The sequence below is a fragment of the Alexandromys fortis genome, unplaced genomic scaffold (genome assembly GCF_014885135.2).
Source record: "Alexandromys fortis isolate MF-2015 unplaced genomic scaffold, M_Fortis_MF-2015_v1.1 scaffold_1, whole genome shotgun sequence".
Classification (NCBI taxonomy): Eukaryota; Metazoa; Chordata; class Mammalia; order Rodentia; family Cricetidae; genus Alexandromys; species Alexandromys fortis.
Window position 1 is genome coordinate 14,224,797 of NW_026067927.1, and position 21,082 is coordinate 14,245,878.

The 21,082-nt window shown below is 45.2% G+C and overlaps 1 protein-coding gene across 3 annotated transcripts in view; it reads left to right on the forward strand.

The window, feature by feature from the left end:
* Positions 1-21,082, forward strand: part of Adat1 (adenosine deaminase tRNA specific 1) — a 31,650-nt gene that overhangs the window by 3,105 nt on the left and 7,463 nt on the right. For all 3 annotated transcript variants that reach the window (XM_050143648.1, XM_050143646.1, XM_050143647.1), the window contains 8 exons: positions 421-621; positions 874-942; positions 2,405-2,459; positions 3,217-3,347; positions 7,763-8,366; positions 10,903-11,048; positions 12,769-12,868; positions 19,344-19,430. In XM_050143648.1, coding sequence (XP_049999605.1) covers positions 421-621; positions 874-942; positions 2,405-2,459; positions 3,217-3,347; positions 7,763-8,366; positions 10,903-11,048; positions 12,769-12,868; positions 19,344-19,430 — 1,393 coding nt within the window. The remainder of the gene's footprint in view (positions 1-420; positions 622-873; positions 943-2,404; positions 2,460-3,216; positions 3,348-7,762; positions 8,367-10,902; positions 11,049-12,768; positions 12,869-19,343; positions 19,431-21,082) is intronic.

Consider the following 21,082-nt stretch of genomic DNA (forward strand, 5'->3'; position numbering starts at 1 on the left):
GTTTGGTTTTTTTTTTTTTTTTTTTTTTCAAGGCAGGGTTTCTGTGTGGCTTTGGAGCCTGTCCTGGAACTAGCTCTGTAGACCAGACTGGCCTTGAACTCACAGGGATCCTCCTGCCTCTGCCTCCCGAGTGTTGGGATTAAAGGCTTGTGCCATCACTGCCGGGTCCAGAAAGTAAGTTTGTAGGGTGACGATCTGCCCAAAGCAGGCTGAAATTTGAAAGGACAGTGTAAAACATAGCAAATCCAGATTCATAACTTGCTTTCATCTTGAAGCAGTAATTTGTCCTGTGGGAGTTGTAGCTCTCTCTTGTTTATTAAAGATGGGAGGGAAGGGAGATGAGTAGAAAAAGCGAGCCTTAGCTGAAGCACCGGAGTGAGGCGCTCTGCCTTACACTGGTTTTCCTTTCTATTCTGATAGTCTGGGCTTCTATCAGGGCCTCAGCTCCAGCTATGTGGACAGCGGATGAGATTGCTCAGCTGTGCTACGCACACTATAATGTCAGACTGCCCAAGCAGGGGAAACCCGAGCCAAACCGTGAATGGACTTTGTTGGCAGCGGTCGTGAAGATACAGTCTCCAGCTGGCCAGACTTGTGACACCACTGATAAGGAGGCGCAAGGTGAGACCTTTTCTCTCTGTCAGCCACCATAGCTCGGACAGTGCCAGGCTGGATGTGAACTATAGTGTTAGGTGTTTCCCCACGGCTTCCACCAGGTGGCGCAGTACTCCTGGTGGTGTCGGGGAAACTGCAGTCCTGATGGAGTCCGCTGGGAATCCTCTGGCGAAAGGAGAAATGGGGACTTACTAACCCGAACACTAGGAAGCATTCAGCCCCCGAGAGTTCACTTAATGATTTTTTTTTTCCTTTCAGTGACAAAGGAAGTTGTCTCAATGGGAACAGGGACGAAATGTATAGGCCAGACCAAGATGAGGAAGAGCGGTAAGCAGCGTGGAGCTCTAAACAGTGATGCTGTACTGCAGGTGTCCATGCTGACCTTTAGTCCCCTTGTCAAGGACACGGGAACACACTGGTTCCAGGACAGCCAAGGCTTCCAAAAGAAACCCTGTCTCAACAAAAAAGTGTCAGAGTTGGTGGTACATGTCTTTAAGCCCAGCATTTGGGAGACCAGAGACTGGTGGATTTCTCTGGAGTTCTAGTGAGCCCCAGGCCAGCCAGAGCTACATGGTGAGACTCTGTGTGTTACCAATGCACAAACTAAGTTTGCATCTCAGGACGCACATGGGAGAGGGAGAAAACTGACTGAATTGTCCTCCGACCTCTGTCTGCGTGCATATTGTGCCTCATGTGCACACATCATGGCACATATATACAAAGTGAATAAATGAAGATGTATTAAAATATCTGTAGAAAAATTGAAGGAATCTGGGGGTGTGGCTCAGGAGCAGTGCCCTTGCCTAGCTGCAGAAGCACTAGATTCAATCCCCAAGCACTTAAAAAATTTGTTTCTATAAATCTCAACTAGAGGTTGTTGTGGAATATTACTTAAAGATGTGTTGCATATTTATGCTGTGGGAAATTTCTTTAGTGATGCAAAGATGTGTTGCATTCTTTTATGTTGCATTTGTTTAACTCTGTGAAGCTGTGTTATTTTGCCTGTCTGAAACACCTGACTGAGCTAAAAAAAAAAAAAAAAAAAAAGAACTGAACAGCCAATAGCTAAGCAGGAGAAAGAATAGATGGGGCTGTCAGGAGGAGAAAAAGAGAAGGTTGAGGAGTGAGGAAAGAAGGAACAGAAAAGGACACCAGACTAGAGGCCAGCCACTCAGCTACACAGCAAGCCAAGGAGTAAGAAGTAAAGAAAGGTACAAAAGAGTACAAAGCAACAACTACCAGCAGTGTTTCTTTGTTTTGCTTGGTTTATTTGTTTGTTTGTTTTATTTGTCTGGTATTTTGAGATAGGATCTCAATGTGTAGCCCAGGCTTATCCAGAACTTGCTATTGTTCAGACTGGCCTCAAACTCATGGTTATCCTGCCTAAACCAGGGATTACAAGCACCACCGTGGACCTAGCAACTGATGGCAAGTTTGTACCCAATGCACCCTTGGCATTGTCTAGAAGTATTTTTGGTCATCACCACATAGGATAGGGTATTCTTGGCACCCTATAGGTAAAGGATCCTGTACAGCCTATATATTTTTGTTTGTTTGAGACAGGGTCTTCTCTATATGGCCCTGGTGTGTGTATGTGTGAGACACAGGGTCTCTCTACGTAGCTCTGGCTGACCTAGAACTCACTCTGTAGACCGTGTTGGCCTTGAATTCGCAGAGATCCACCAACCTGTGTCTCCCAAGTGCTGAAAGGGTACTGCTGTATGCTGCCGGGCTCGCTCTCCAGATCCGGGTCTTCATTTCCTCCATATCTCCTGTCTCTGCCACACAGGAGACATCCTCAATGACAGCCATGCTGAGATCATAGCCAGAAGGAGTTTCCAGAGGTAAAGCCATATTCCCCAAAAACATGTCTGGGGGTGGGGTTTGCGTGTCTAATAAGCTTGAAGCTAAATGTAGATTGTGTCACTCTGAACTGCCAGAGTTCAGATTAGTGCTTTTCAGACTTGAGTGTGCCTCAGTACCACCTGGTAAAACCCAAGTTTCTTGCCAGGCATGGTGGTGCACGCCTTTAATCCCAGCACTAGGGAGGTAGATTCAAGAGGATCTCTGAGTTCAAGGCCAACCTGGTCTATAAAGCTAGCCCCACCACGCAACCAGGGCTTTTACACCCTGTTTTAACCTTGTCTTGAAAACAAACAAGCAAAACCCCCAGGTTTCTGGGGCCACGGTGTAAACTTAGTAATGAAGTTCTTCTAGTAAGTACATCAGGCCTTTGAGTTCAAACCCAGCACAGGGATGGAAGTGGACAAGGTGGCTGGACCTACCTCCTGAGATCTGATTTCAGTGGATCCAGGGCGAAGCCTGAGGTCTTCCTGACCTTTACAAAGGACTCATAATCATTCTCATAATGCCAGATCACTGCCAGTCTCCTTGTTCGGCTGTAATGCTTCCTGTGATCACCCAGCCAGAGAGCTCTCTTCACTGCAGACATTTGTTTATTTCTTTCCCTCCATTTAACTAATTTTATAGTGCTGGGAGTCAAGCCAAGGGCATTGCATATGCTAGGCCCTCGGTATGCATGTAAAGTATCCTGAGCTACATCACCAGCCTAACCGTTCACTCTGATCTTGCAACCCTCAGATACCTTCTCCATCAGCTCCATTTGGCAGCCGTCCTGAAAGAGGACAGTATCTTTGTGCCAGGAACTCAAAGAGGACTGTGGAAGCTCAGACCTGACCTGTCTTTTGTGTTTTTCTCTAGCCACACGCCCTGTAAGTATAGTCGAGCCTTATCTCCAAAATACTTCTGGGTGGCCAGGAGGTTGTGGCACACACCTTTAATCCCAGCACTCGGAAGGCAGAGGCAGAACTCTGAGTTTGAGGCCAGCCTAATCTACAGAGTGAGTTCCAAAACACTGAGAAACCCTGTCTCGATAAACAAAACAAAGCACAAAAAAACTTCTGGCTGAATATACCTGCAACTAATGGTAGTGATTATTTATATACATAATCACATTTCTACTGGGAGAAGCAGAAGGGAAATACAGGGAGGTGTGGCGTCTCACCCTGTTCTCGGAGTTGAGATTGGGCAACTTCAGTTTACCCCTACAGAGTACAGCATCATTACTGGGACTCATGAGCCCCGAGTTGTACAACAGTAACTCATCGGAAAGCCCCCTTCACTCATTCATCTAGGACTGTGTGCACTCTGCCACTGTGGATCTGGCGGTCAGAGGTCAGAGGGCAACCTGTAGTTAGTCTCAGCTTCCACTAGGTAGGGTCCAAAGGTAGACCTCATCAGACTTGGCAGCAGCGCCTTTGCCTACAGCCAGCTCACTGGCCTGTGAGACAGGTGTTTGCTAAATTCTCCTGGCTGGGCTTGAACTTAATATGTAGGGCCCTGTTGGCCTTGCGCTTTAGCAAACTTCCTGCCTCAATCTCCCAAGTGCTGGCAATGCAGGCACACTCCACACACACAGGGTTTTTTGTCTTTTTAAGATAGTATTGCTGTTAGTCCATCTTGTCTTGAGCTCCCCAGGTTACAGGAGTGTGCCACCACGGCTGTCGTGAGCAGATGTTCTCTGTTCCTCACGCTGTAGGGCATAGCAAGTCTACAGCAGTGAGGAGGGGCTGGGGAGAACTCAGTGGTTCTGTGTCTGCGGGGTGCCGACCTCTTAGTGTGAGTAAAGACCGGGAGGGTCGCGCTCATGAGTGAGAGGCAGACAATTGAGCAGCTATAGGAGAGAGGAGGGCAGTTGCTTAGACTCCATGATTGTGAAGGAGGAGGAGGCAAAGATGGCTCTGGGTTTCTCCTCAGGGCCCTGGAGGAAGGATGACAACTGTGTGAGGAGAAGTGGGAGAAAGAATAGCTGTGGCGTGGGTGGGGGCTCTGTGACTTGTGGTAATTGGTTTTTGTTTTTAAAGATCTTAAATGAGAAGTGGCAGCCTCTGTTAATCGTAAAAGCTCTGGAAATTGTTTTTCTGGGAAAAGAAATCTTCAGTCCCCTTGGCTCGTGTGTAATCTCCTACCACGTGGTGCCGTCCACCCCACCCGTGGTTTATCTGTAGGAAGGACGCGCACTGCCTAGCACATGTGACTCTAGCTCCCCTGACATTTACTTCTCGTTGCTAATTAGGAGTTTGGTGTCTCAGTTAGCTACTTTAGACTCTCACTTTCGTGTTTTGTTAGAGTGAGTCAGCCCCTTATATCCAGGCATTCTGTCGCGATCACATCTCTGAGCTTACAGAGTAGGAGGTGGACCCAGTGAATTCTCCAACATTGCTGTCACCTTGTAAGGTCTCTGGAAGTCAGCCAGGCAGCCTCTCCTGTGGCATTTCTCCTTCTCTGGTTATAAAGAATACAAGTATATTCTTCCCACACTGAAAAAGCAACACACATTGGGTTGGTATTTGAAGAAATAGCTCCCTTCTCAAGGGAGCGCTGTGCTTTCCCCTGACCTCAGGTTTTCTTTGGTTCCCGGCGACACAGAATGGATTAGACATCTGTAAACCAGCAAAGGAAAAACATTAGAGGTTTTGCAAACACTGGTGTTTACTGGCCTTTGCAGTTTATTGTGGGTTTCTACTGTGGGATATACATCATAAAAATTCCTAAGATGAGGATATTTTGAATAATGTTTGTCAAATTTACTCAACCATGAAATAAGCCACTGTTGTTTTCTTAGGCATCTTACAGGATACCAGTCCACAAAATGCCCTCAGGAAACTTTTCTCATCGTAGGAGAGGTGACTCAATGTTTAAGGACATCTGCTCTTCTAGAGTACATGAGTTCAATTCCCAGCACCCATGCCGGGCAACTCAAAGCTGCCTGTTAGTCCCATTTCATGGGATCCAAGACCCTCTTCTTCTGGCCCTTGTAGGCACTTGCACGCATGTGACTCTGAGACAAACACACATACTTTTTTAAAGTCTTTTATTTTTTAAGACTTCCCTTAAAATTGTAGTTCTTAGATGAGAATACTTTCACTTTCACTCCGGCTCCCATGCTTTGGATTACGTGTATGTACAACCTGACTGGGTCTGCAAACACCTTTGATTGTCAGACTCGGGGACTATTAGCATCTAATGTATAGAGGCTTCATAGTGGCTATCATACAGTCCAGAAGAGGGCACCAAATCTCATTACAGATGGCTGTGAGCCACCATGTGGTTGCTGGGAATTGAACTCAGGACCTTTGGAAGAGCAGGCAGAGCTCTTAACCACTGAGCCATCTTTCCAGCCCCTGTGGCTATCATACAGGACACATGTAATGTATAGCGGCTGTCATACAGGACACATTAATGTATAGCAGCGTCATACAGGATATATCTAATGTATAGAGGCTGTCATAGTGGCTGTCATACAGGACACATCTAATGTATAGAGGCGTCATACAGGACACATCTAATGTATAGCAACTGTCATACAGGATATATCTAATGTATAGCGGCTGTCATGCAGGACACATCTAATGTATAGCGGCTGTCATACAGGATCACCTCCATGGCACATAACTACCTGCCTCACAGTTTCATTAGACCCAGGCATGGTGTGACACACTTGTGATCCCAGAACTCAGAAGGCAGAAACAGGAGGTCAGGAATTTGAGGCCCCTCTCAGATAGTAGGGGGTTTGAAGCCAGTCTCAGTTACAGGTGGTCTTGTCTCAAAAGAGAAAACAAAAATTTCTCGAATGTGGAGACTAAGAAGCCCTGCTCTAAACTGGTGTTCCTAAAACTTTTTGTGGTAGAAATTACTTAGGCCTTTGTTGAAATATTCAGTTTTCCATAATTCTCTCATCAAGAAGTTTTCTAGGGGAGAGGTTTCATCAAGACCTCAGCAGGGCTTTTTTTTGTTTTTTGTTTTTTCTGAGACAGGGGTTCTCTGTGTAGTGTTGGCTGTCCTGGAACTCACTCTGTAGACCAGGCTGGCCTCGAACTCACAGAGATCTGCCTGCCTCTGCCTCCTGAGTGTTGGGATTAAAGGTGTGCGCCACCACCTCCTGGCTGACCTCAGTGATTTTTATTAGAACTTTAGCACATGCACTAGGTTTTGTTTGTTTATAGATGTGTGTCTAGCTAATTTTTTATGTGAGTTTCTGTGACCACTTGCATACAAGTGCCAGCAGAGACCAGGAGTGTCAGATCCCCTGGAACTGGAATTGTAGGACATTACAAACCCCCTGATGGCGGGTGCTGGGAACTGAATGTAGACCCATGGAAGAACAGTGCTCTTAATTGCTGAGCAGCTCCAGCTCTAATGCTAGTTTAGCATTGAAGAAAGAAGCCGGGCAGTGGTGGCGCACGACTTTAATCCCTGTGATCTCTGTGAGTTCGAGACCAGCCTGGTCTACAAGAGCTAGTTCCAGGACAGGCTCCAAAACCACAGAGAAACCCTGTCTCGAAAAAACAAACAAACAAAAAAAAAAAAAAAGCATTGAAGAAAGAAGCGTGTCTGTAGCGGTCTCGTGTATAAAATGCTTTCCATACAAGCATTCAGCCTGAGTTTGAATTCTTAGAACCCACGTAAAGCTAGACACTAGCACATATCTGTAATCTTAGCACTCTTATGACAAAATGGATTACTGGCTTATGCATCAGGGAACAAGATCCCATGTCCCACAGAGAGGAAGGTGAGTACCAACATCTGCGGCTGTCCTTTGTTCCCCTCACATGTGCCACGGTGCGTGCATACCTGCATGTGGTATGCAGCTTTTGGTTTTGTATTTATTTGTTTCTTTTTCAGTGGTGGTCACAGTCAAGCCTGGGCTTTACCTATGCTTTGCCCCTGAGCGCATCACCTGTCTGCCTCGTTATTCATCTCAGTTCAGCAGGGAAAACAAATTGACCTCGGTTTGAGGTCATACATCTCTAACTTGAGCTTGCATCAAATGGCCTACTCAGCTTATTAAAACAGACTTCTGGACCCCACCCTCAGAGTGTCTGATTCAGCCTGTCCATTAGATCCCAATAATTTGCTGCACACACTCACACACACACACACACACACTCACACACACAGTGTTGAGGATTGAACTCAGGATCTCCTACAATCACTAGGCAATCAATACCATTGAGTTATCTCTCCAGCCTTACAATTTGCATGTCTAATTCCTAAGGTACATAAATGCCACTGGTTGGGGAGGCTCATTCTGAGAATTACTGGTTAAAGGCTTCCTCTCATGCAGGTGGGGACGCCTCCATCATCCCAATGCTTGAGTCTGAAGAACAACCTTGCTGTCCTGTCGTCAGAAATTGGGCCAACAACTCATCTGTAGAAAGGAGTGAGAATCTAGAGGATTCCAAAAATAAAAGGAATTGTGAGGACCCTGACAGTCCTGTAGCCAAGAAGGTGAAGCTTGGAACTCCTGCCAGGGCGCTCTCCGGCTGCGTGGCTCACCATGGGATGCTGGGAAGTGGCAAAATCAAACCAGATATCAGCAGCTCTAATCTCACCAAGGAGGAACTCGCCGCTGCCGAGGGAATAGCTCCAGGTAGTTTCAGAGTGGTGGATGTGTATAGAACAGGAGCCAAGTGTGTTCCTGGAGAGACTGGAGATTTGAGAGAGCCAGGCGCTGCCTACCACCAGGTGGGGCTGCTTCGAGTGAAGCCAGGCAGGGGCGACAGGACGTGCTCCATGTCCTGCAGTGACAAGATGGCAAGGTGGAGCGTCCTCGGATGCCAAGGCGCACTGCTGATGCACTTCCTGGAAAAGCCCATCTACCTGTCCGCCGTGGTCATTGGGAAGTGCCCGTACAGCCAGGAGGCCATGAGGAGAGCCTTGACTGGCAGGTGAGGCTGTGGGATGGTAGGAGTGCAGAGAACCAGGAGAGTCTCCCCTGTGGACTCAGCTGGTGCTGAGATGTCTTGGTGTTTTTTCTTAAATAATTAAGAAAGTATAAATCTTAGGTTTGTAAATACAGTAACTTGAAAAGGAAACCAAAAATGCTCTGCAGTTGAAAATTAAGTGCTTTCTTTTGTTAAAAATAGTATTAATGAATATTTAATGGAGAAAGATGTTTATGATGTTTCAAGAGCAGTTTAGAAGATGGAGTGAGCTCCGTCTTGGTCTTAAAATATGTATGTGTACAGAAAGCTGTAGGAGGCTTGACAGCAATAGTTATCTCTGAGTCATGGTGTTGTGGGCTGTTTTTCCTCTTTGATAATGCTGTACGTTATCATTTTTCTACTGTGTCTTCTACAGTAAGCAGAATAATTGCCAGGGCTGGGAAATGTATCCCAGTTGGAAGAGTTCTTACCTAATGTGAATGAAACCCTAGGTTGAATCTCAGCACTGCAGAAGACTGGCCGTGAAGGCATAGACTTCTAATCTTAGCATTTGGGAGGATGAAGCAGGAAGATCAGAAGTTCAAGGTTACCCTTAGCTACTTAGGGAGTTTGAGGCCAGCTTTGGCTGAATGAATCCAGTCTCAAAAAACAAAGGAAAAAAAAAACTAAATAATCCAAGTGAATTTGAAACCAACCTGATCTGCATAATGAGTTCCAGGACACCCAGGGTTAACCCTATCTCTAAAAAGCAAAACAAAACAAAACAAAAAAAAAAAAACAAATATTAGTTTTAGCCTGGCCTTGGTGGCACACACCTTTAAGCCCAATATTTGAGAGATAGAGGAGGGCAGATCCCTGTGAGTTCAAGGCCAGCCTGGTCTACAGAGCAAGTCAAGACAAACTCCAAAGCTACACTTTGTAGCTGTCTGAAAAAAAAATAAAAATAAAAAAAAAAAATAAAACAAACAAAAATATTAGTTTTAATCATGGTACTCAGAAAGCTAAAAAAGGAGAATCTGAGTTCAAGGCATCAATCTAGGCTTTATAGCAGGATTCTAAATCTTGGCAAAATAAACAAAGACCCTGATCCAAAAACAGATAAACAAGGTTGGTTATACACACCACCACCCTGGTGTGCACTCTAGTGAGTGAGGTTCAGGGAGGCATTATGGGAACACAGGCCTGGGAAGCAGATTCCAAAAGTGGCAACCAGACAGAAGCTTGTGTTGGCACTCCCCAACATGCACCCAAGAGAAGTGAAAATGCCCATTCCCACTAAGACATCCACACAGATGCTTATGGCGGCGTGCTAGGAATAGTCCCCAAAAGAAGCAGCCCAAATGCTTACCAGTGGGTACGAGAGTAAGAAAGAGTGTATCTCTGGGCATGGCGGCACAGGTCCTTATCCTCAACACTCAAGACTCAGAGCTTCAAGGCCAGCCTGGTCTACAAAGTGCATTCCAAGACAGCCAGGACTGTTACACAGAGAAACCTTGTATTGAAAAGCAAAAACAAGAAAAAAATAAGAGATCCAGTCTCAAAAAAAAAAAAAAAAAAAAGACTAGCATGGAGTGAACCATTAAAATACCACACAAGTAAAATAAGCCATGCATGTTTGATTCTGTTGATGTGAAATAGCCACAAAAGGCAAGTGCTTAGACATCCGTGGTAGGCTAGTGGAGATCCGTGGTAGGCTGGTGGAGATCTATGGTAGGCTGGAGCTGGTGGAGATCCGTGGTAGGCTGGTGGAGATCCGTGGTAGGCTGGTGGAGATCTATGGTAGGCTGGAGCTGGTGGAGATCCGTGGTAGGGTGGTGGTTACCAGGGGCTGGAGAAGGGCATGGAGAGTCATGGAGGCTGCTAATGGTTATAAAGTTTCTGAGATTTGAAATTCCTACCTGTGCACTGGATTTGCATCATATGAGCACCTAGCTTGTTCAGAAGAGGCAGGGAAACCAACTTCTAGTATTGGATGATTTTAGTTTGGGGTGTGCTTGAAGGATTTCTTAGGAAGTCTGTGTAAACAAAGCAAAGACTAAGTTCTCAAGTGAACAATGAAGGTTGAGATCTCTGACACCGCAGACGAGTATTGACTCAGATTTTAGTTATGCCTTCAGATATTTTCCAAGCCGTAGAGTTCCAGGCTGGGGTTGGGAATATAGCTCAGTTGGTAAACTGTTTGCTTGCGGGCATAAGGCTGTCTGTTTGATCCCCAGCACCCCACAAAGCAGGGTGGGTTATAGGGTATACCTGTAGCCCCAACATTCAGGAGGTAGAGGCAGGGGGATTAGAATTTCAAGGTCATCCCCCCGCAGCATTTCAGTTTGGCTAACTGTGATCCTGTCTCAGATAAATAAGTAATAGAATTCAAAGGTTCCTCCTGTGTGGTATCCTGGTATTTTTCACTCCCCGCTTCAGTAAGTAAACATGTAGATTCACTCAGCTCCGAGGGCCTGTGTCTCTCCTACGGCTTTGGGGATGATGAACAAATCTTAGTCTTCTGGTACCTCTGAGCTGAATGTGTTTCCCTCATTTTTAGGTGTCAGGACATCATGGCTTTACCCAGAGGCTTTGGAGTTCCTGAACTGAGAATAGAGCAGTCAAGTTTACTGTTTGAACAGAGCCGCTGTGCAGTGCAAGCGCAGAGAGCCGACGGACCAGGCCGGCTCGTTCCTTGTGGGGCAGGTAAGGGATCCAGGTTGGCTGACCCTGGAGTAAGTTCTCAGGCAGACTGGCCTAGGAGGACAGTGGTAACTCCAGTCTGTTCCTTGTAAGACACCCACATACGGTTAGGTGTACACCCTGTGAGATCCTGGCCAGGTTAGTTACCCTGTCTTGACCTTCATTATTTTCAGATTAGAAGAATTGCTTGTCCTGGCTATTATGAGAATTAAGAAATTGTATTTAAGCTGTGCGGCAGTGGCACACACCTTTAATCCCAGCATTCAGGAAGCAGAAACAGGTGGATCTCTGTAAATTTGAGGCCAGCCTGATCTACAGAGAGAGTTCCAGGACAGGCTTCAAAGTTAAAGAGAAACCCTGTCTCAAAAACCACCCCCCCCCCCCCCCCCGGGCTGGAGAGATGGCTCAGTGGTTAAGAGCACTGACTGCTCTTCCAGAGGTCCTGAGTTCAATTCCCAGCAACCACATGGTGGCTCACAGCCATCTATAATGAGACCTGGTGCCCCCTTCTGGCTTGTGGGCACACATGGAAGGAATGCTGTACACATAATAAAGAAATAAATATTTAAAAAAAAAAAAAACACCCCCCAAAATTATATTTATACATTTATTTTGTGTCTAGCATATAATAAATTTTCAATGATATTGTAAACTAGGAGCTTAGCAGGTAAAGGCAAACTTGCCAACAAACCTGGTAACTCGAGTTTGATGCCTGGAATCCACATAGTGGAAGCAAAGAACCCAGCTCCCCTTCTGTTGTCCTCTGACTTCCACATATGCACCGGGACATACATAGGCCTCTCCCAATAAATAAGTATCATAAAACATTAGATTGTAAGCTATAATAATGATCATGAACCACTGGGCATTGGTGGTACATGTCTTTAGCTCCAACACTCGGGAGGCAGAGGCAGGTGAATCTCTGAGTTCGAGGCCAGCCTGGTCTACAGAGTCAGTCTACAGAGTCTACAGAGTCAGTTCCAGGTTAGTCAGGGCTACATAGAGAAATGCTGTCTCGGAGGGAAAAAAAAAAAATCATGAATCATTGAACCCTGAGGTACCAAGCATCTGACCTAACTTGTTTTTGATGTCATATCCAGCTTTCATGGTGCTGGAGAGTCAGAGTCAGAGAAATATTTTTGTAAATATTGTAACACTCATGGGAAAAGAAACAGGTTTTTATGTTTTGACCCCAGCTCTCCCCAGATACTCCCAATGTGTCACCCTCCCTCTTTCGTGTATGTTTATGTGTTTGTTCTCTCTCTCTTTCTCTCGCGCTCTCTCTCTTTGGTTTGGGGTTTTGTTGTTGTTGGTGGTGGTGGTGGTGATGTCTTTTTGTAGCCTACTGAGCCCAATCAGTGCCATCTGTTGAAATGTTGACTCATCTTAATGGATCTTTTGCGGGTAACCATAGCTACAGTAGGCTCCTGAGTACAGCAGCCATCAGATGTCCAGGACATTTCACAGTGCTCCTCCCCATCCTCCAGCTCTCCCATTCGTCCTCCCTCTTCTGTGATGTCCCCTGAGCCTTGGGGTAGGGATCGATACAGCTGCCCTGTTGAGGAATGAGCGCTCAGTAGATACTTACTCTCAACACTGTGGCCAGTTATGAGTCTGCATTAAATGCTGCCCATTGCAGAGAGGAAATTCTCTGGCCAAGATTGAGGGCAGCACTGAGCTGTGAGTAGAAACTGATTTAATCCCAGGATTCTTCCCTTCACAGCTATCAGCTGGAGTGCTGTTCCCGAGCATCCTTTAGATGTGACTGCCAACGGTTTTCCACAGGGAACAACCAAGAAAGAAATTGGAAGCCCTCGGGCCAGGTACTGCGTACTGGGGCTAGGGAGAGGGTATCTATGAACTCCCTCCTTATCCAGTTCCTTTCCCCTAGCCCTTGGAAACTCCTCATTTGCTTTATTTTCTTCCTCTTCTGGATACTTGGTGTAAATGAAACCATTTACTGTGTGGTCCTCTGTGTCTACTCCATGCACATAGCAGGCTCCACAGTTCATTGGTGTGGTGGGGATTGCTATTTCCTTCATGGGTGGCTAAGTAGCATCTGCTGTGTAGCTGTGCCTTATTTGCTTATCCTCTCATCAGAGATGGCCTTGGGGATGTCTTACTCTGGGCTGCTGTGACTAGTGCTCTTGTGAACAACTGGGTGCCTATTTTTGTGTAATTTTTCTTAGGAATGTTCATAGGAATGGAATTCTGGGTCATGAGGAACCACAGGATAGCTTTTTATGGAAAGTAGAATGAGCAAACTATTTTCTTCCTTTCTTTTCTTTCTTTCAAGACAGGGTTTCTGTGTCTGGCTTTGTAGCTAGCCTGTCCCTGTCCTGGAACTCACTCTGTAGACCAGCTGGCCTTCGCCTGCCTCTGCCTCCTCCCGAGTGATGGAATTAAGGGCCTGCACCACCACCGCCTGCCACGTGAACTACTTTGTTAGCAGCTCTGCCATGAACGACCCCCCAGGAGCGATAGCTGCCTTGCACCCTCTCTGACACTTGTAACTGTCAGGTGTGAAGTGCACTCTCCTTTTTCACCCTGTATTTCCCCAACGTTCTGTGCTTACTGGCCAGTTATGTGTCTTCTTTGGAGAAGTATTTGTTCTCATTCGATTCCCATTTTATAACTGGTTTGTCTTTATTTTTAATTTTTAAATCACTTTTATGTATTAGGTCAAAAGACATTTTGTAGGATTCAGTTCTCTGCTTCTACCATTTAATGGGGCTTACAGTTTCAGAGGGTGAGTCCATGCCCATCATAGTGGGGAATGTGACAGCAGGCAGGCTGAGAGCTTACACCTTCCATGTAAGTAGGAGGCAGAGAGAGAAAGACAGGGAGAGACTGTGAATGTGAATTAGAAGGCAGACTCTGCAGGGCAGCAGAGGCTTGGGGATTGGAGGGGCCCATAGTTAGTCCTGGCACTGTTTCTCCCAGGTACACCTGAGCAAATCACTCAACTTCTCCAAGCTTATTTGCCAATTGTAAAGCAAGGTTAACCAATTGAGAATTGAGTAAGGCAGATACAGTTTGAAATGGCATCCTGCTAAAATTGATTTCCCTTTTAACCATCTAATGATCTTTGTAACGTTATTGTCTGCAGGAATTAGAGCTCACTTTATACTAAGACCGTCAGCTGCTGAGAGAAGCAGGCTCCTCACTACTCATCCCTTAGTGGCTGCATTGTGAGACCACCACTGGGAATCTCTGGGGATCTCAGGTGGCGATATAGGATGCAAGAAGGGTGTGTTTACAAACAATGGGATAATAGCAGGAAGGATTGTTTACAAACAATGGGATAATAACAGAAATCAAAAGATGCTCATTTTGCCGGGCAGTGGTGGCACACACCTTTAATTCCAGCACTCGGGAGGCAGAGGCAGGCGGATCTCTGGGAATTTGAGGCCAGCCTGGTCTACAAGAGCTAGTTCTGGGACAGGCACCAAAGCTACAGAGAAACCCTGTCTCAAAAAACCAAAAAAAAAAAAAAAAAAAAAAAGATGCTCATTTTAAGAAGCTTAATTTTTGCTGGGCAGTGGTGGTGCACTGCACGCCTTTAATCCCAGCACTCACGAGGCAGAGATGGGGATCTCTGTGAGTTCGAGGCCAGCCTGGTCTACAAGAGCTAGTTCCAGGACAGGCTTCAAAGTTACAGAGAAACCCTTTCTTGAAAAACCAAAAAGAAGGCAGGGCGGTGTTGGCACATGCCTTTAATCCCAGCACTCGGGAGGCAGAAGCAGGCGGATCTCTGTGAGTTCGAAGTCAGCCTGGTCTACAAGAGCTAGTGCCAGGACAGGTTCCAAAGCTACAAAGAAACCCTGTCTCGAAAAACTAAAAAAAAGAAAAAAGAAGCTTGATTTTTCACTCTGCCTCATAGAGGGCCTCTACAAGACCAGTCTCAGCAACAGCACCTTTCCCACTGAGCCATCTCACCAACCCAAGGGAGAGATTTTTTTTTTTAAAGCTAGTCAAGTGTAGATATAGAGGGAGACAATGTCAGATGAGGAATTTTTCTGGTGTTTGGTTTGGAGACAGGGTTTCTCTGCGTAGCCCTGCCTAACATGCTACAGAACTTGCTCTGTAGACCAGGCTGGCCTTGAATTCAGAAGTCTGCCTGCCTCTACCTCCCAGAGTGCTAGGCTTAAAAACATGTACCACAATATCCAACTAGGTATTTTTAAAAGTGTTTTTATTAATTCTTTGAGAATCTCATACAATATATTTTGATCAAATTAATCCTCTCCCCCAACTCCCAGATGAAAGATTTTTAAAAAGAAATCTAAAATAAACAAAAGAAAATATAATTTAGGACTGGAGAGATGGCTCAGAGGTTAAGAGCACTGACTGCTCTTCCAGAGGTCCTGAGTTCAATTCCCAGCAATGACATGGTACTCACAACAATCCATAATGAGATCTTGTGCCCCCTTCTGGCCTGCAGACATACATGCAAGCAGAACAGTGTATATACATAGTAAATAAATAAATCTTAAAAAAGAAATATAATCTAAAAGTTCCTATACTTTCTTTTGTAGTAATCAGCAATGTTAGCCAGCTCACAGGAGGAGCTTAATATCTTAGCGTGTGGTCCTCTTTACTAAAAGGACCCCAAGATCTCTTGGAAAGCAGCAGCTAGCAGCAGCCACCTAGAAGATTCTTACGATCCTCAGATAATTCAGTAATTTTAACTGGGTATGGCTCTTACTGATAGCGACATTACTCATGTGGTTACTATGTTCTGCTGTGGAATGAGACTTAAGAAAAGGCTTTCTTTGCTGAGCCGTGGTGGCTCAAGCCTTTAATCTCAACACTCAGGACACAGAGGCAGGTGGATCTCTGAGTTCAAGGCCAGGCTGATCTACAGAGTGAGTTTCAGGACAGCCAGGGCTACATAGTGAAACCCTGTCTCAAAAAAAAAAAAAGAAAGAAAGAAAGGAAGGAAGGAAGAAAGAAAGAAAGAAAGAAAGAAAGAAAGAAAGAAAGAAAGAAAGAAAGAAAGAAAGAAGGAAAGAAAGAAAGAAAAGAAAAGAAAAGAATTTTCACTGGAACAAGTTCCCAAACAGAAGAGGTTTATCGCTATCTACCCTATCCAGGCCATGTACATGGTAGCTATCACTCTACTGCTGAGCTAGACTCCCAGACTCTGATTTGCTTTATAGGCATAACTCTTTTTTTGGAGTGGGGAGGGAGCTAATGATCGAGCTCAGGCAGGTTTTGGCCTGGATCCTGCCCCAGCCCCTGAGTGCCGAAATATTTACTATTACTGATGAGATGACTTAAGTGGAAAACATTCAGAGTTCCTCTCTGTCCTCCAGGGAGCAGACTATTGAGAACCTTTACAGATGTGTTCCCACGAGGCCATTAGACTCTCCCTCTGCACCAGCCTTGGCATTGTGCTACCATGATGGATCCCAGGAGGCCTCCTTCCAGTGAATGGGGCGACATGGTGAGCCTTGATGTGGATCTGTTCTGCAGGCATGAGTATGACACGGCAGAGGTCTCTTGTTCTTGTGAAGAAAGTGTTCCAGTATACTTCATTAATACTCAGTAATAACCAAGCTTAGTAGTACATGCTTTTAGTCCCAACACTCAGGAGGCAGAAACAGACAAATACTTTTCAGACTGAAGTCTTGACTAATTATTTTATTAGTAAATGCATAGAGCCAAATAATAAAGTCATATTTACAATAAAATGACTAGATACATGAAAACTCAACATTTTTGGTGCCTCTGGTGCCCGCCTTTGGGTATGTTCTCTCTAATATCCGACAGGTGACTTTGTTCTTGAATATTAACTATCTGAGTGGTGATGCATTAACGTGGACTTGACTAACACCGTTACATGAACATGTACCAGTAGTTAGTTATATAACTTGTTTCGGTCCCTGGAGACTGTCTCAGCTCAGGGTTTCAGTGGAAGTTTTAGCTGTTGGTATAGATTCTGCCAAGTTGCTTTATTCAGGTGGGAGAAATTAACTTTATGAGCTCCAGCCGGTTTGGGATACATCTTTCTGGTGCATCTGCAGTAGCCCAGCACTCAGTTATGTAGAAAAGCCTCCTGTTTCCAGTACCAACTTCCTGCCAGACAAACTCACTTTGTGTTCTTTGTGGCATGTTAGGGATTTTTGGAAATCCACATGCTTCAAGTGGGATTGTTTGGAGCGGGGGTCAAATAGGTTTTCTCTGTGTAGTTCTGGCTGTCCTAGAACTCACTCAACAGACCAGGCTGACCTCTGCCTCCCAAGTGCTGGAAGTAAATGTGTTGACCACCACTGACCAGCCAAGTAAGATGTGTGTGTCAAATCCAGGAACCACATATACAGTTAGATACACACATCCCCCTGCCCTAGATTGTCCTTGAATGCAGGGTCCTGCTCAGCCTACCAAGTTCTGGAACTGTGTGTACTCGGCCACTCAGCTCTAGCTTTAAATAAGATGGTATCTGTCTTAGAGAGTCCCCATAGCATGTTCTTCAAGAGTGCCTTGTGTTGGCCATTTTTGGATTTTAAATCTGAAAACCAAAATAACTATCTTTCAGCATTGTCGTTCAGACCAGAAACATGGAAGGCAACTGCTAACACTCCCGCCCACCGTGCGGGTGTGTAGGAATACGGACGGGGTACAACACTGTCGGCTCAGCAGTTTGTCACCCCAGATTTGACGCAGGTTCAAGTACCCAGTTATTTAGGCCTTTTTTGGTTTTTGTTTCGTTTTTTGTTTTGTTTTGGTTTTTGTTTTTCAAGACAGGGTTTCTCTGTGTAGCCCTAGCTGTCCTAGAACTTGCTCTGTAGACCACGCTGGCCTCAAACTCAAGAGATCCCCCTACCTCTGCATCCTAAGCACTGGGATTCAAGGTGCATACTCCCATCACCTGGCTATTTAGGACTTCTTAAAGTTTTTTATTACATTTGTTTATTTTTGTGCCTGTGCACATGTGTACTGATTAACCACTCAGGCCACCGCATGTGTTAAGGTCAGAGGTCAGCTTTTAAAGCTGGTTCTCCTACCACGTGGAGCAAACTCAGGTTGTTGTGACTTCATCCACTGAGCCATCACACCAATCCAAAACTTAGTTCTCTTTTATTTTCTGTGTGCTTTGAGTGTTTTTCCTGAATGTGTGTGTACCACATAAGTGCAGTGCCCACGGATGCCCCTGACACTGGAGTTACAGACAGCTGGGTGGTTACAGACCTGTGGGTGCTGGGAACTGAACCCATGTCCTCAGGAAGCGTAGCACATGCTCCTAACCACTGAGCCATCTTTCCAGTCTAAGGCTTATTTTTTATTTCTAATTATTTATAATGTGTGTTTCTGTTTGTGAGTATGTACACGAGTGCAGGTGCCTGCAGAGGCCGGAAGAGGATGGCCGGTCCCCTGGAGCTGGAGTAACAAGGCAGTTGTGAGGCAGCTAACTTGGTTGCTGAGAACCAAACTCAGGTCCTCTGCAAGAGTAACAAGTGCTCCTCCGAGCCAATCTACCTAGCCACAATTTTTTCTGTTTTCCTTTTTTTTCCCTAACAGTACTGAAAATTGAACCTCGAACCTCATACAGAAACAATGTAAATCCTCTAACCCTGAGCGATAGCCCCAGTACTCAATAAAGTTTTATAATTTCATTTCATTATTTTTAGTTTTTGTAATTTGCTTATATATATCTTTGACATCCCCGTTAGATTTATTCTATGAAAGTACATTAGTTATCTGTTGATGTTTAACAAATCATTACAGCTTTAAATAACTATATACTTATACTTTTAGTATACTTTTAAATTACTATATACTTATACTTTTAGTATACTTTCAAATAACCTTATACTTGAGAGTTTCTGCTGGTTTGGAATAAAAAATGAATTTAATATCCAATTGTGCCTTGGGATTTGAGAGGTCAATAGTTGTGTCATCAGGGGTCGCCGTCCCCTGAAAACTTGATTGGGGTGAGAAGATTTAATTATAAAGACGCTCAGTTGTGTGGCTAACAGGTCAGTGTTGCTTGCCAGTGCTCACATCACAGCTCTCTAGAGAGGCAGGATGTGGTGACCCATGCCTAGAATCTTAACACTTGGGAAACTGAGGCAGGAGGCTTGTGATTCAAGATCGCCCTGGGAAATATAGCAAGATGTTCTGTTGGGGAGGGAGAGGAAGACAGAGGGACGACTGGGGGTTCCGTTCAGGTCTGTCTACATTTCTCCTTGGTGGCTACGGAGGGGTGGGATCTCGCACCTTCACACCTGTGATGAGCGTAGTGTGTGGTACCTAGTTATTAGTCAGTGATGTTTATTTTCTTTTTCTGAACAGATCCAGAATCAGCAAGGTGGAACTCTTTAGATCATTCCAGAAGCTGCTGGGTAGCATTGCTGAAGACGAGCGGCCAGACTCTGTCAGGTGACACTGTCTACCCTCTGTCCTGTCTATAAAGCCTTCTGCTCTGGTTCTGGCTTGCGCAGGGTGCGTTGTCTGGAGGTGACCTCCACTCAGCAAGCCAGTGGGTGCTTACTGTTTACCAAAGAGAGTGGGAGCTGTAGCTTTGTGTCGGCGTCCTGCCTGAGGTGTAGGGAAGAGCCTGTTCTGGAGGAAACACAACAGGCTAAGAAGAAGGTTTCCTTTCAGTTCTGCTTCCTTACACATTTATTTACTTATTTTGAGCTAGGAGCTCACTGCCCAGGTTGGCCTGAAACAAACTCACTATGCAGGGCAGCTGAAGCTCACGCTCACAGCAGCTTTCCTGCCTCAGCCTCCAAATGCTAGGCTTACAGGCCTGGTGCTTTGTTGTGGTTTTTTCCATTTTATCATTTGACTGATTGGCTGGCTTTATGATGCTGGAAATGAGACCCAGGGCCTGTTAGGAAGCTACACCTGTGTTCTTTTCCTTTTTTTTTTTTTTTTTTTAATATTTTTATGGTTTATTTAACTTTATTTTATGTGCATTGATGTGAAGGTATCAGATCCCCTGGAACTAGATCTTCAGACAGTTGTGAGCTGCCATGTGGGTGCTGGGAATTGAACCTGGGTCCTCTGGAAGAGTAGTCAGTGCTCTTAACCACTGAGCCATCTCTCCAGCCCCCTTCTTTCCTTTTTTTTTTTTTTATAAGATACATTTATTTATTTTGTATACAGTGTTGGCATCAGCTCTCATATAGATGGTTGTGAGCCACCATGTGGTTGCTGGGAATTGAACTCAGGACCTCTGGAAGAGCAGTCAGTGCTCTTAACCTCTGAGCCATCTCTCCAGCCCTACACCTGTTTTCTAGGGGTACAGACGGGATTCAAATACAGCTTGAAATTATCAAGTTCATGGATCCTGCCTCTTTACTATCAAAAAACTTGATCAAAATAAAACTTAAATCAGTATTTATTGTAAGAAACACTGTCTCTATACAGATTTAGGAGCTAGGCTAGAGGAATTCTTAGTGGCCATGCTTCACAGGCTTCATGCTGAAGGCAGGCAGGATGGTGAGATGGAAGGTAGGGTCTTGTATAACCCAGACTAGCCTCAACCTTGCTATATAGCCAAAACTGACCTTAAACTTTCTGATGCCTCCCAAGTGCTCGGATCACAAGTATGCCACCACGCGTGGTTGGCTCAGTTCTGAGGATCAAACCAGGGGTTCCTGTACACTAAGCCACCTCCCAAGCCCACAGTGAAGAGCTGGATTCAGAATTGAAGGTGATCCAAGGCAAGGGCAGGGGCTGCTGTAACTGGCTCAGGAGAACTCTGGTAGGCACTAAACTTAGAGACCCAGGGCAGAAATCAAGGCCTCAAGAGGAGGGACTCGGGTCCCTGACCGACATTTTAGTCCTAGTCTTTATCCAAAGAAACTCTTGTAAGAATTATTGTAGGTTGGAGGCCCACCACCCAGCTCCCAAAAAAGTACAGAGAGGCTTATTCTTTCTTATGAATGCACGAATGCCTGGCCTTAACTTGGCTTATTTCTAGCTAGCTTTTCTTAACTTATCCTGTCTCCCTTTTACCTCTGGGCTTTTTATCTGTATCTATTCGATATACCTTTCCTTACTTCTTTTTTTTTTTTTTTTTT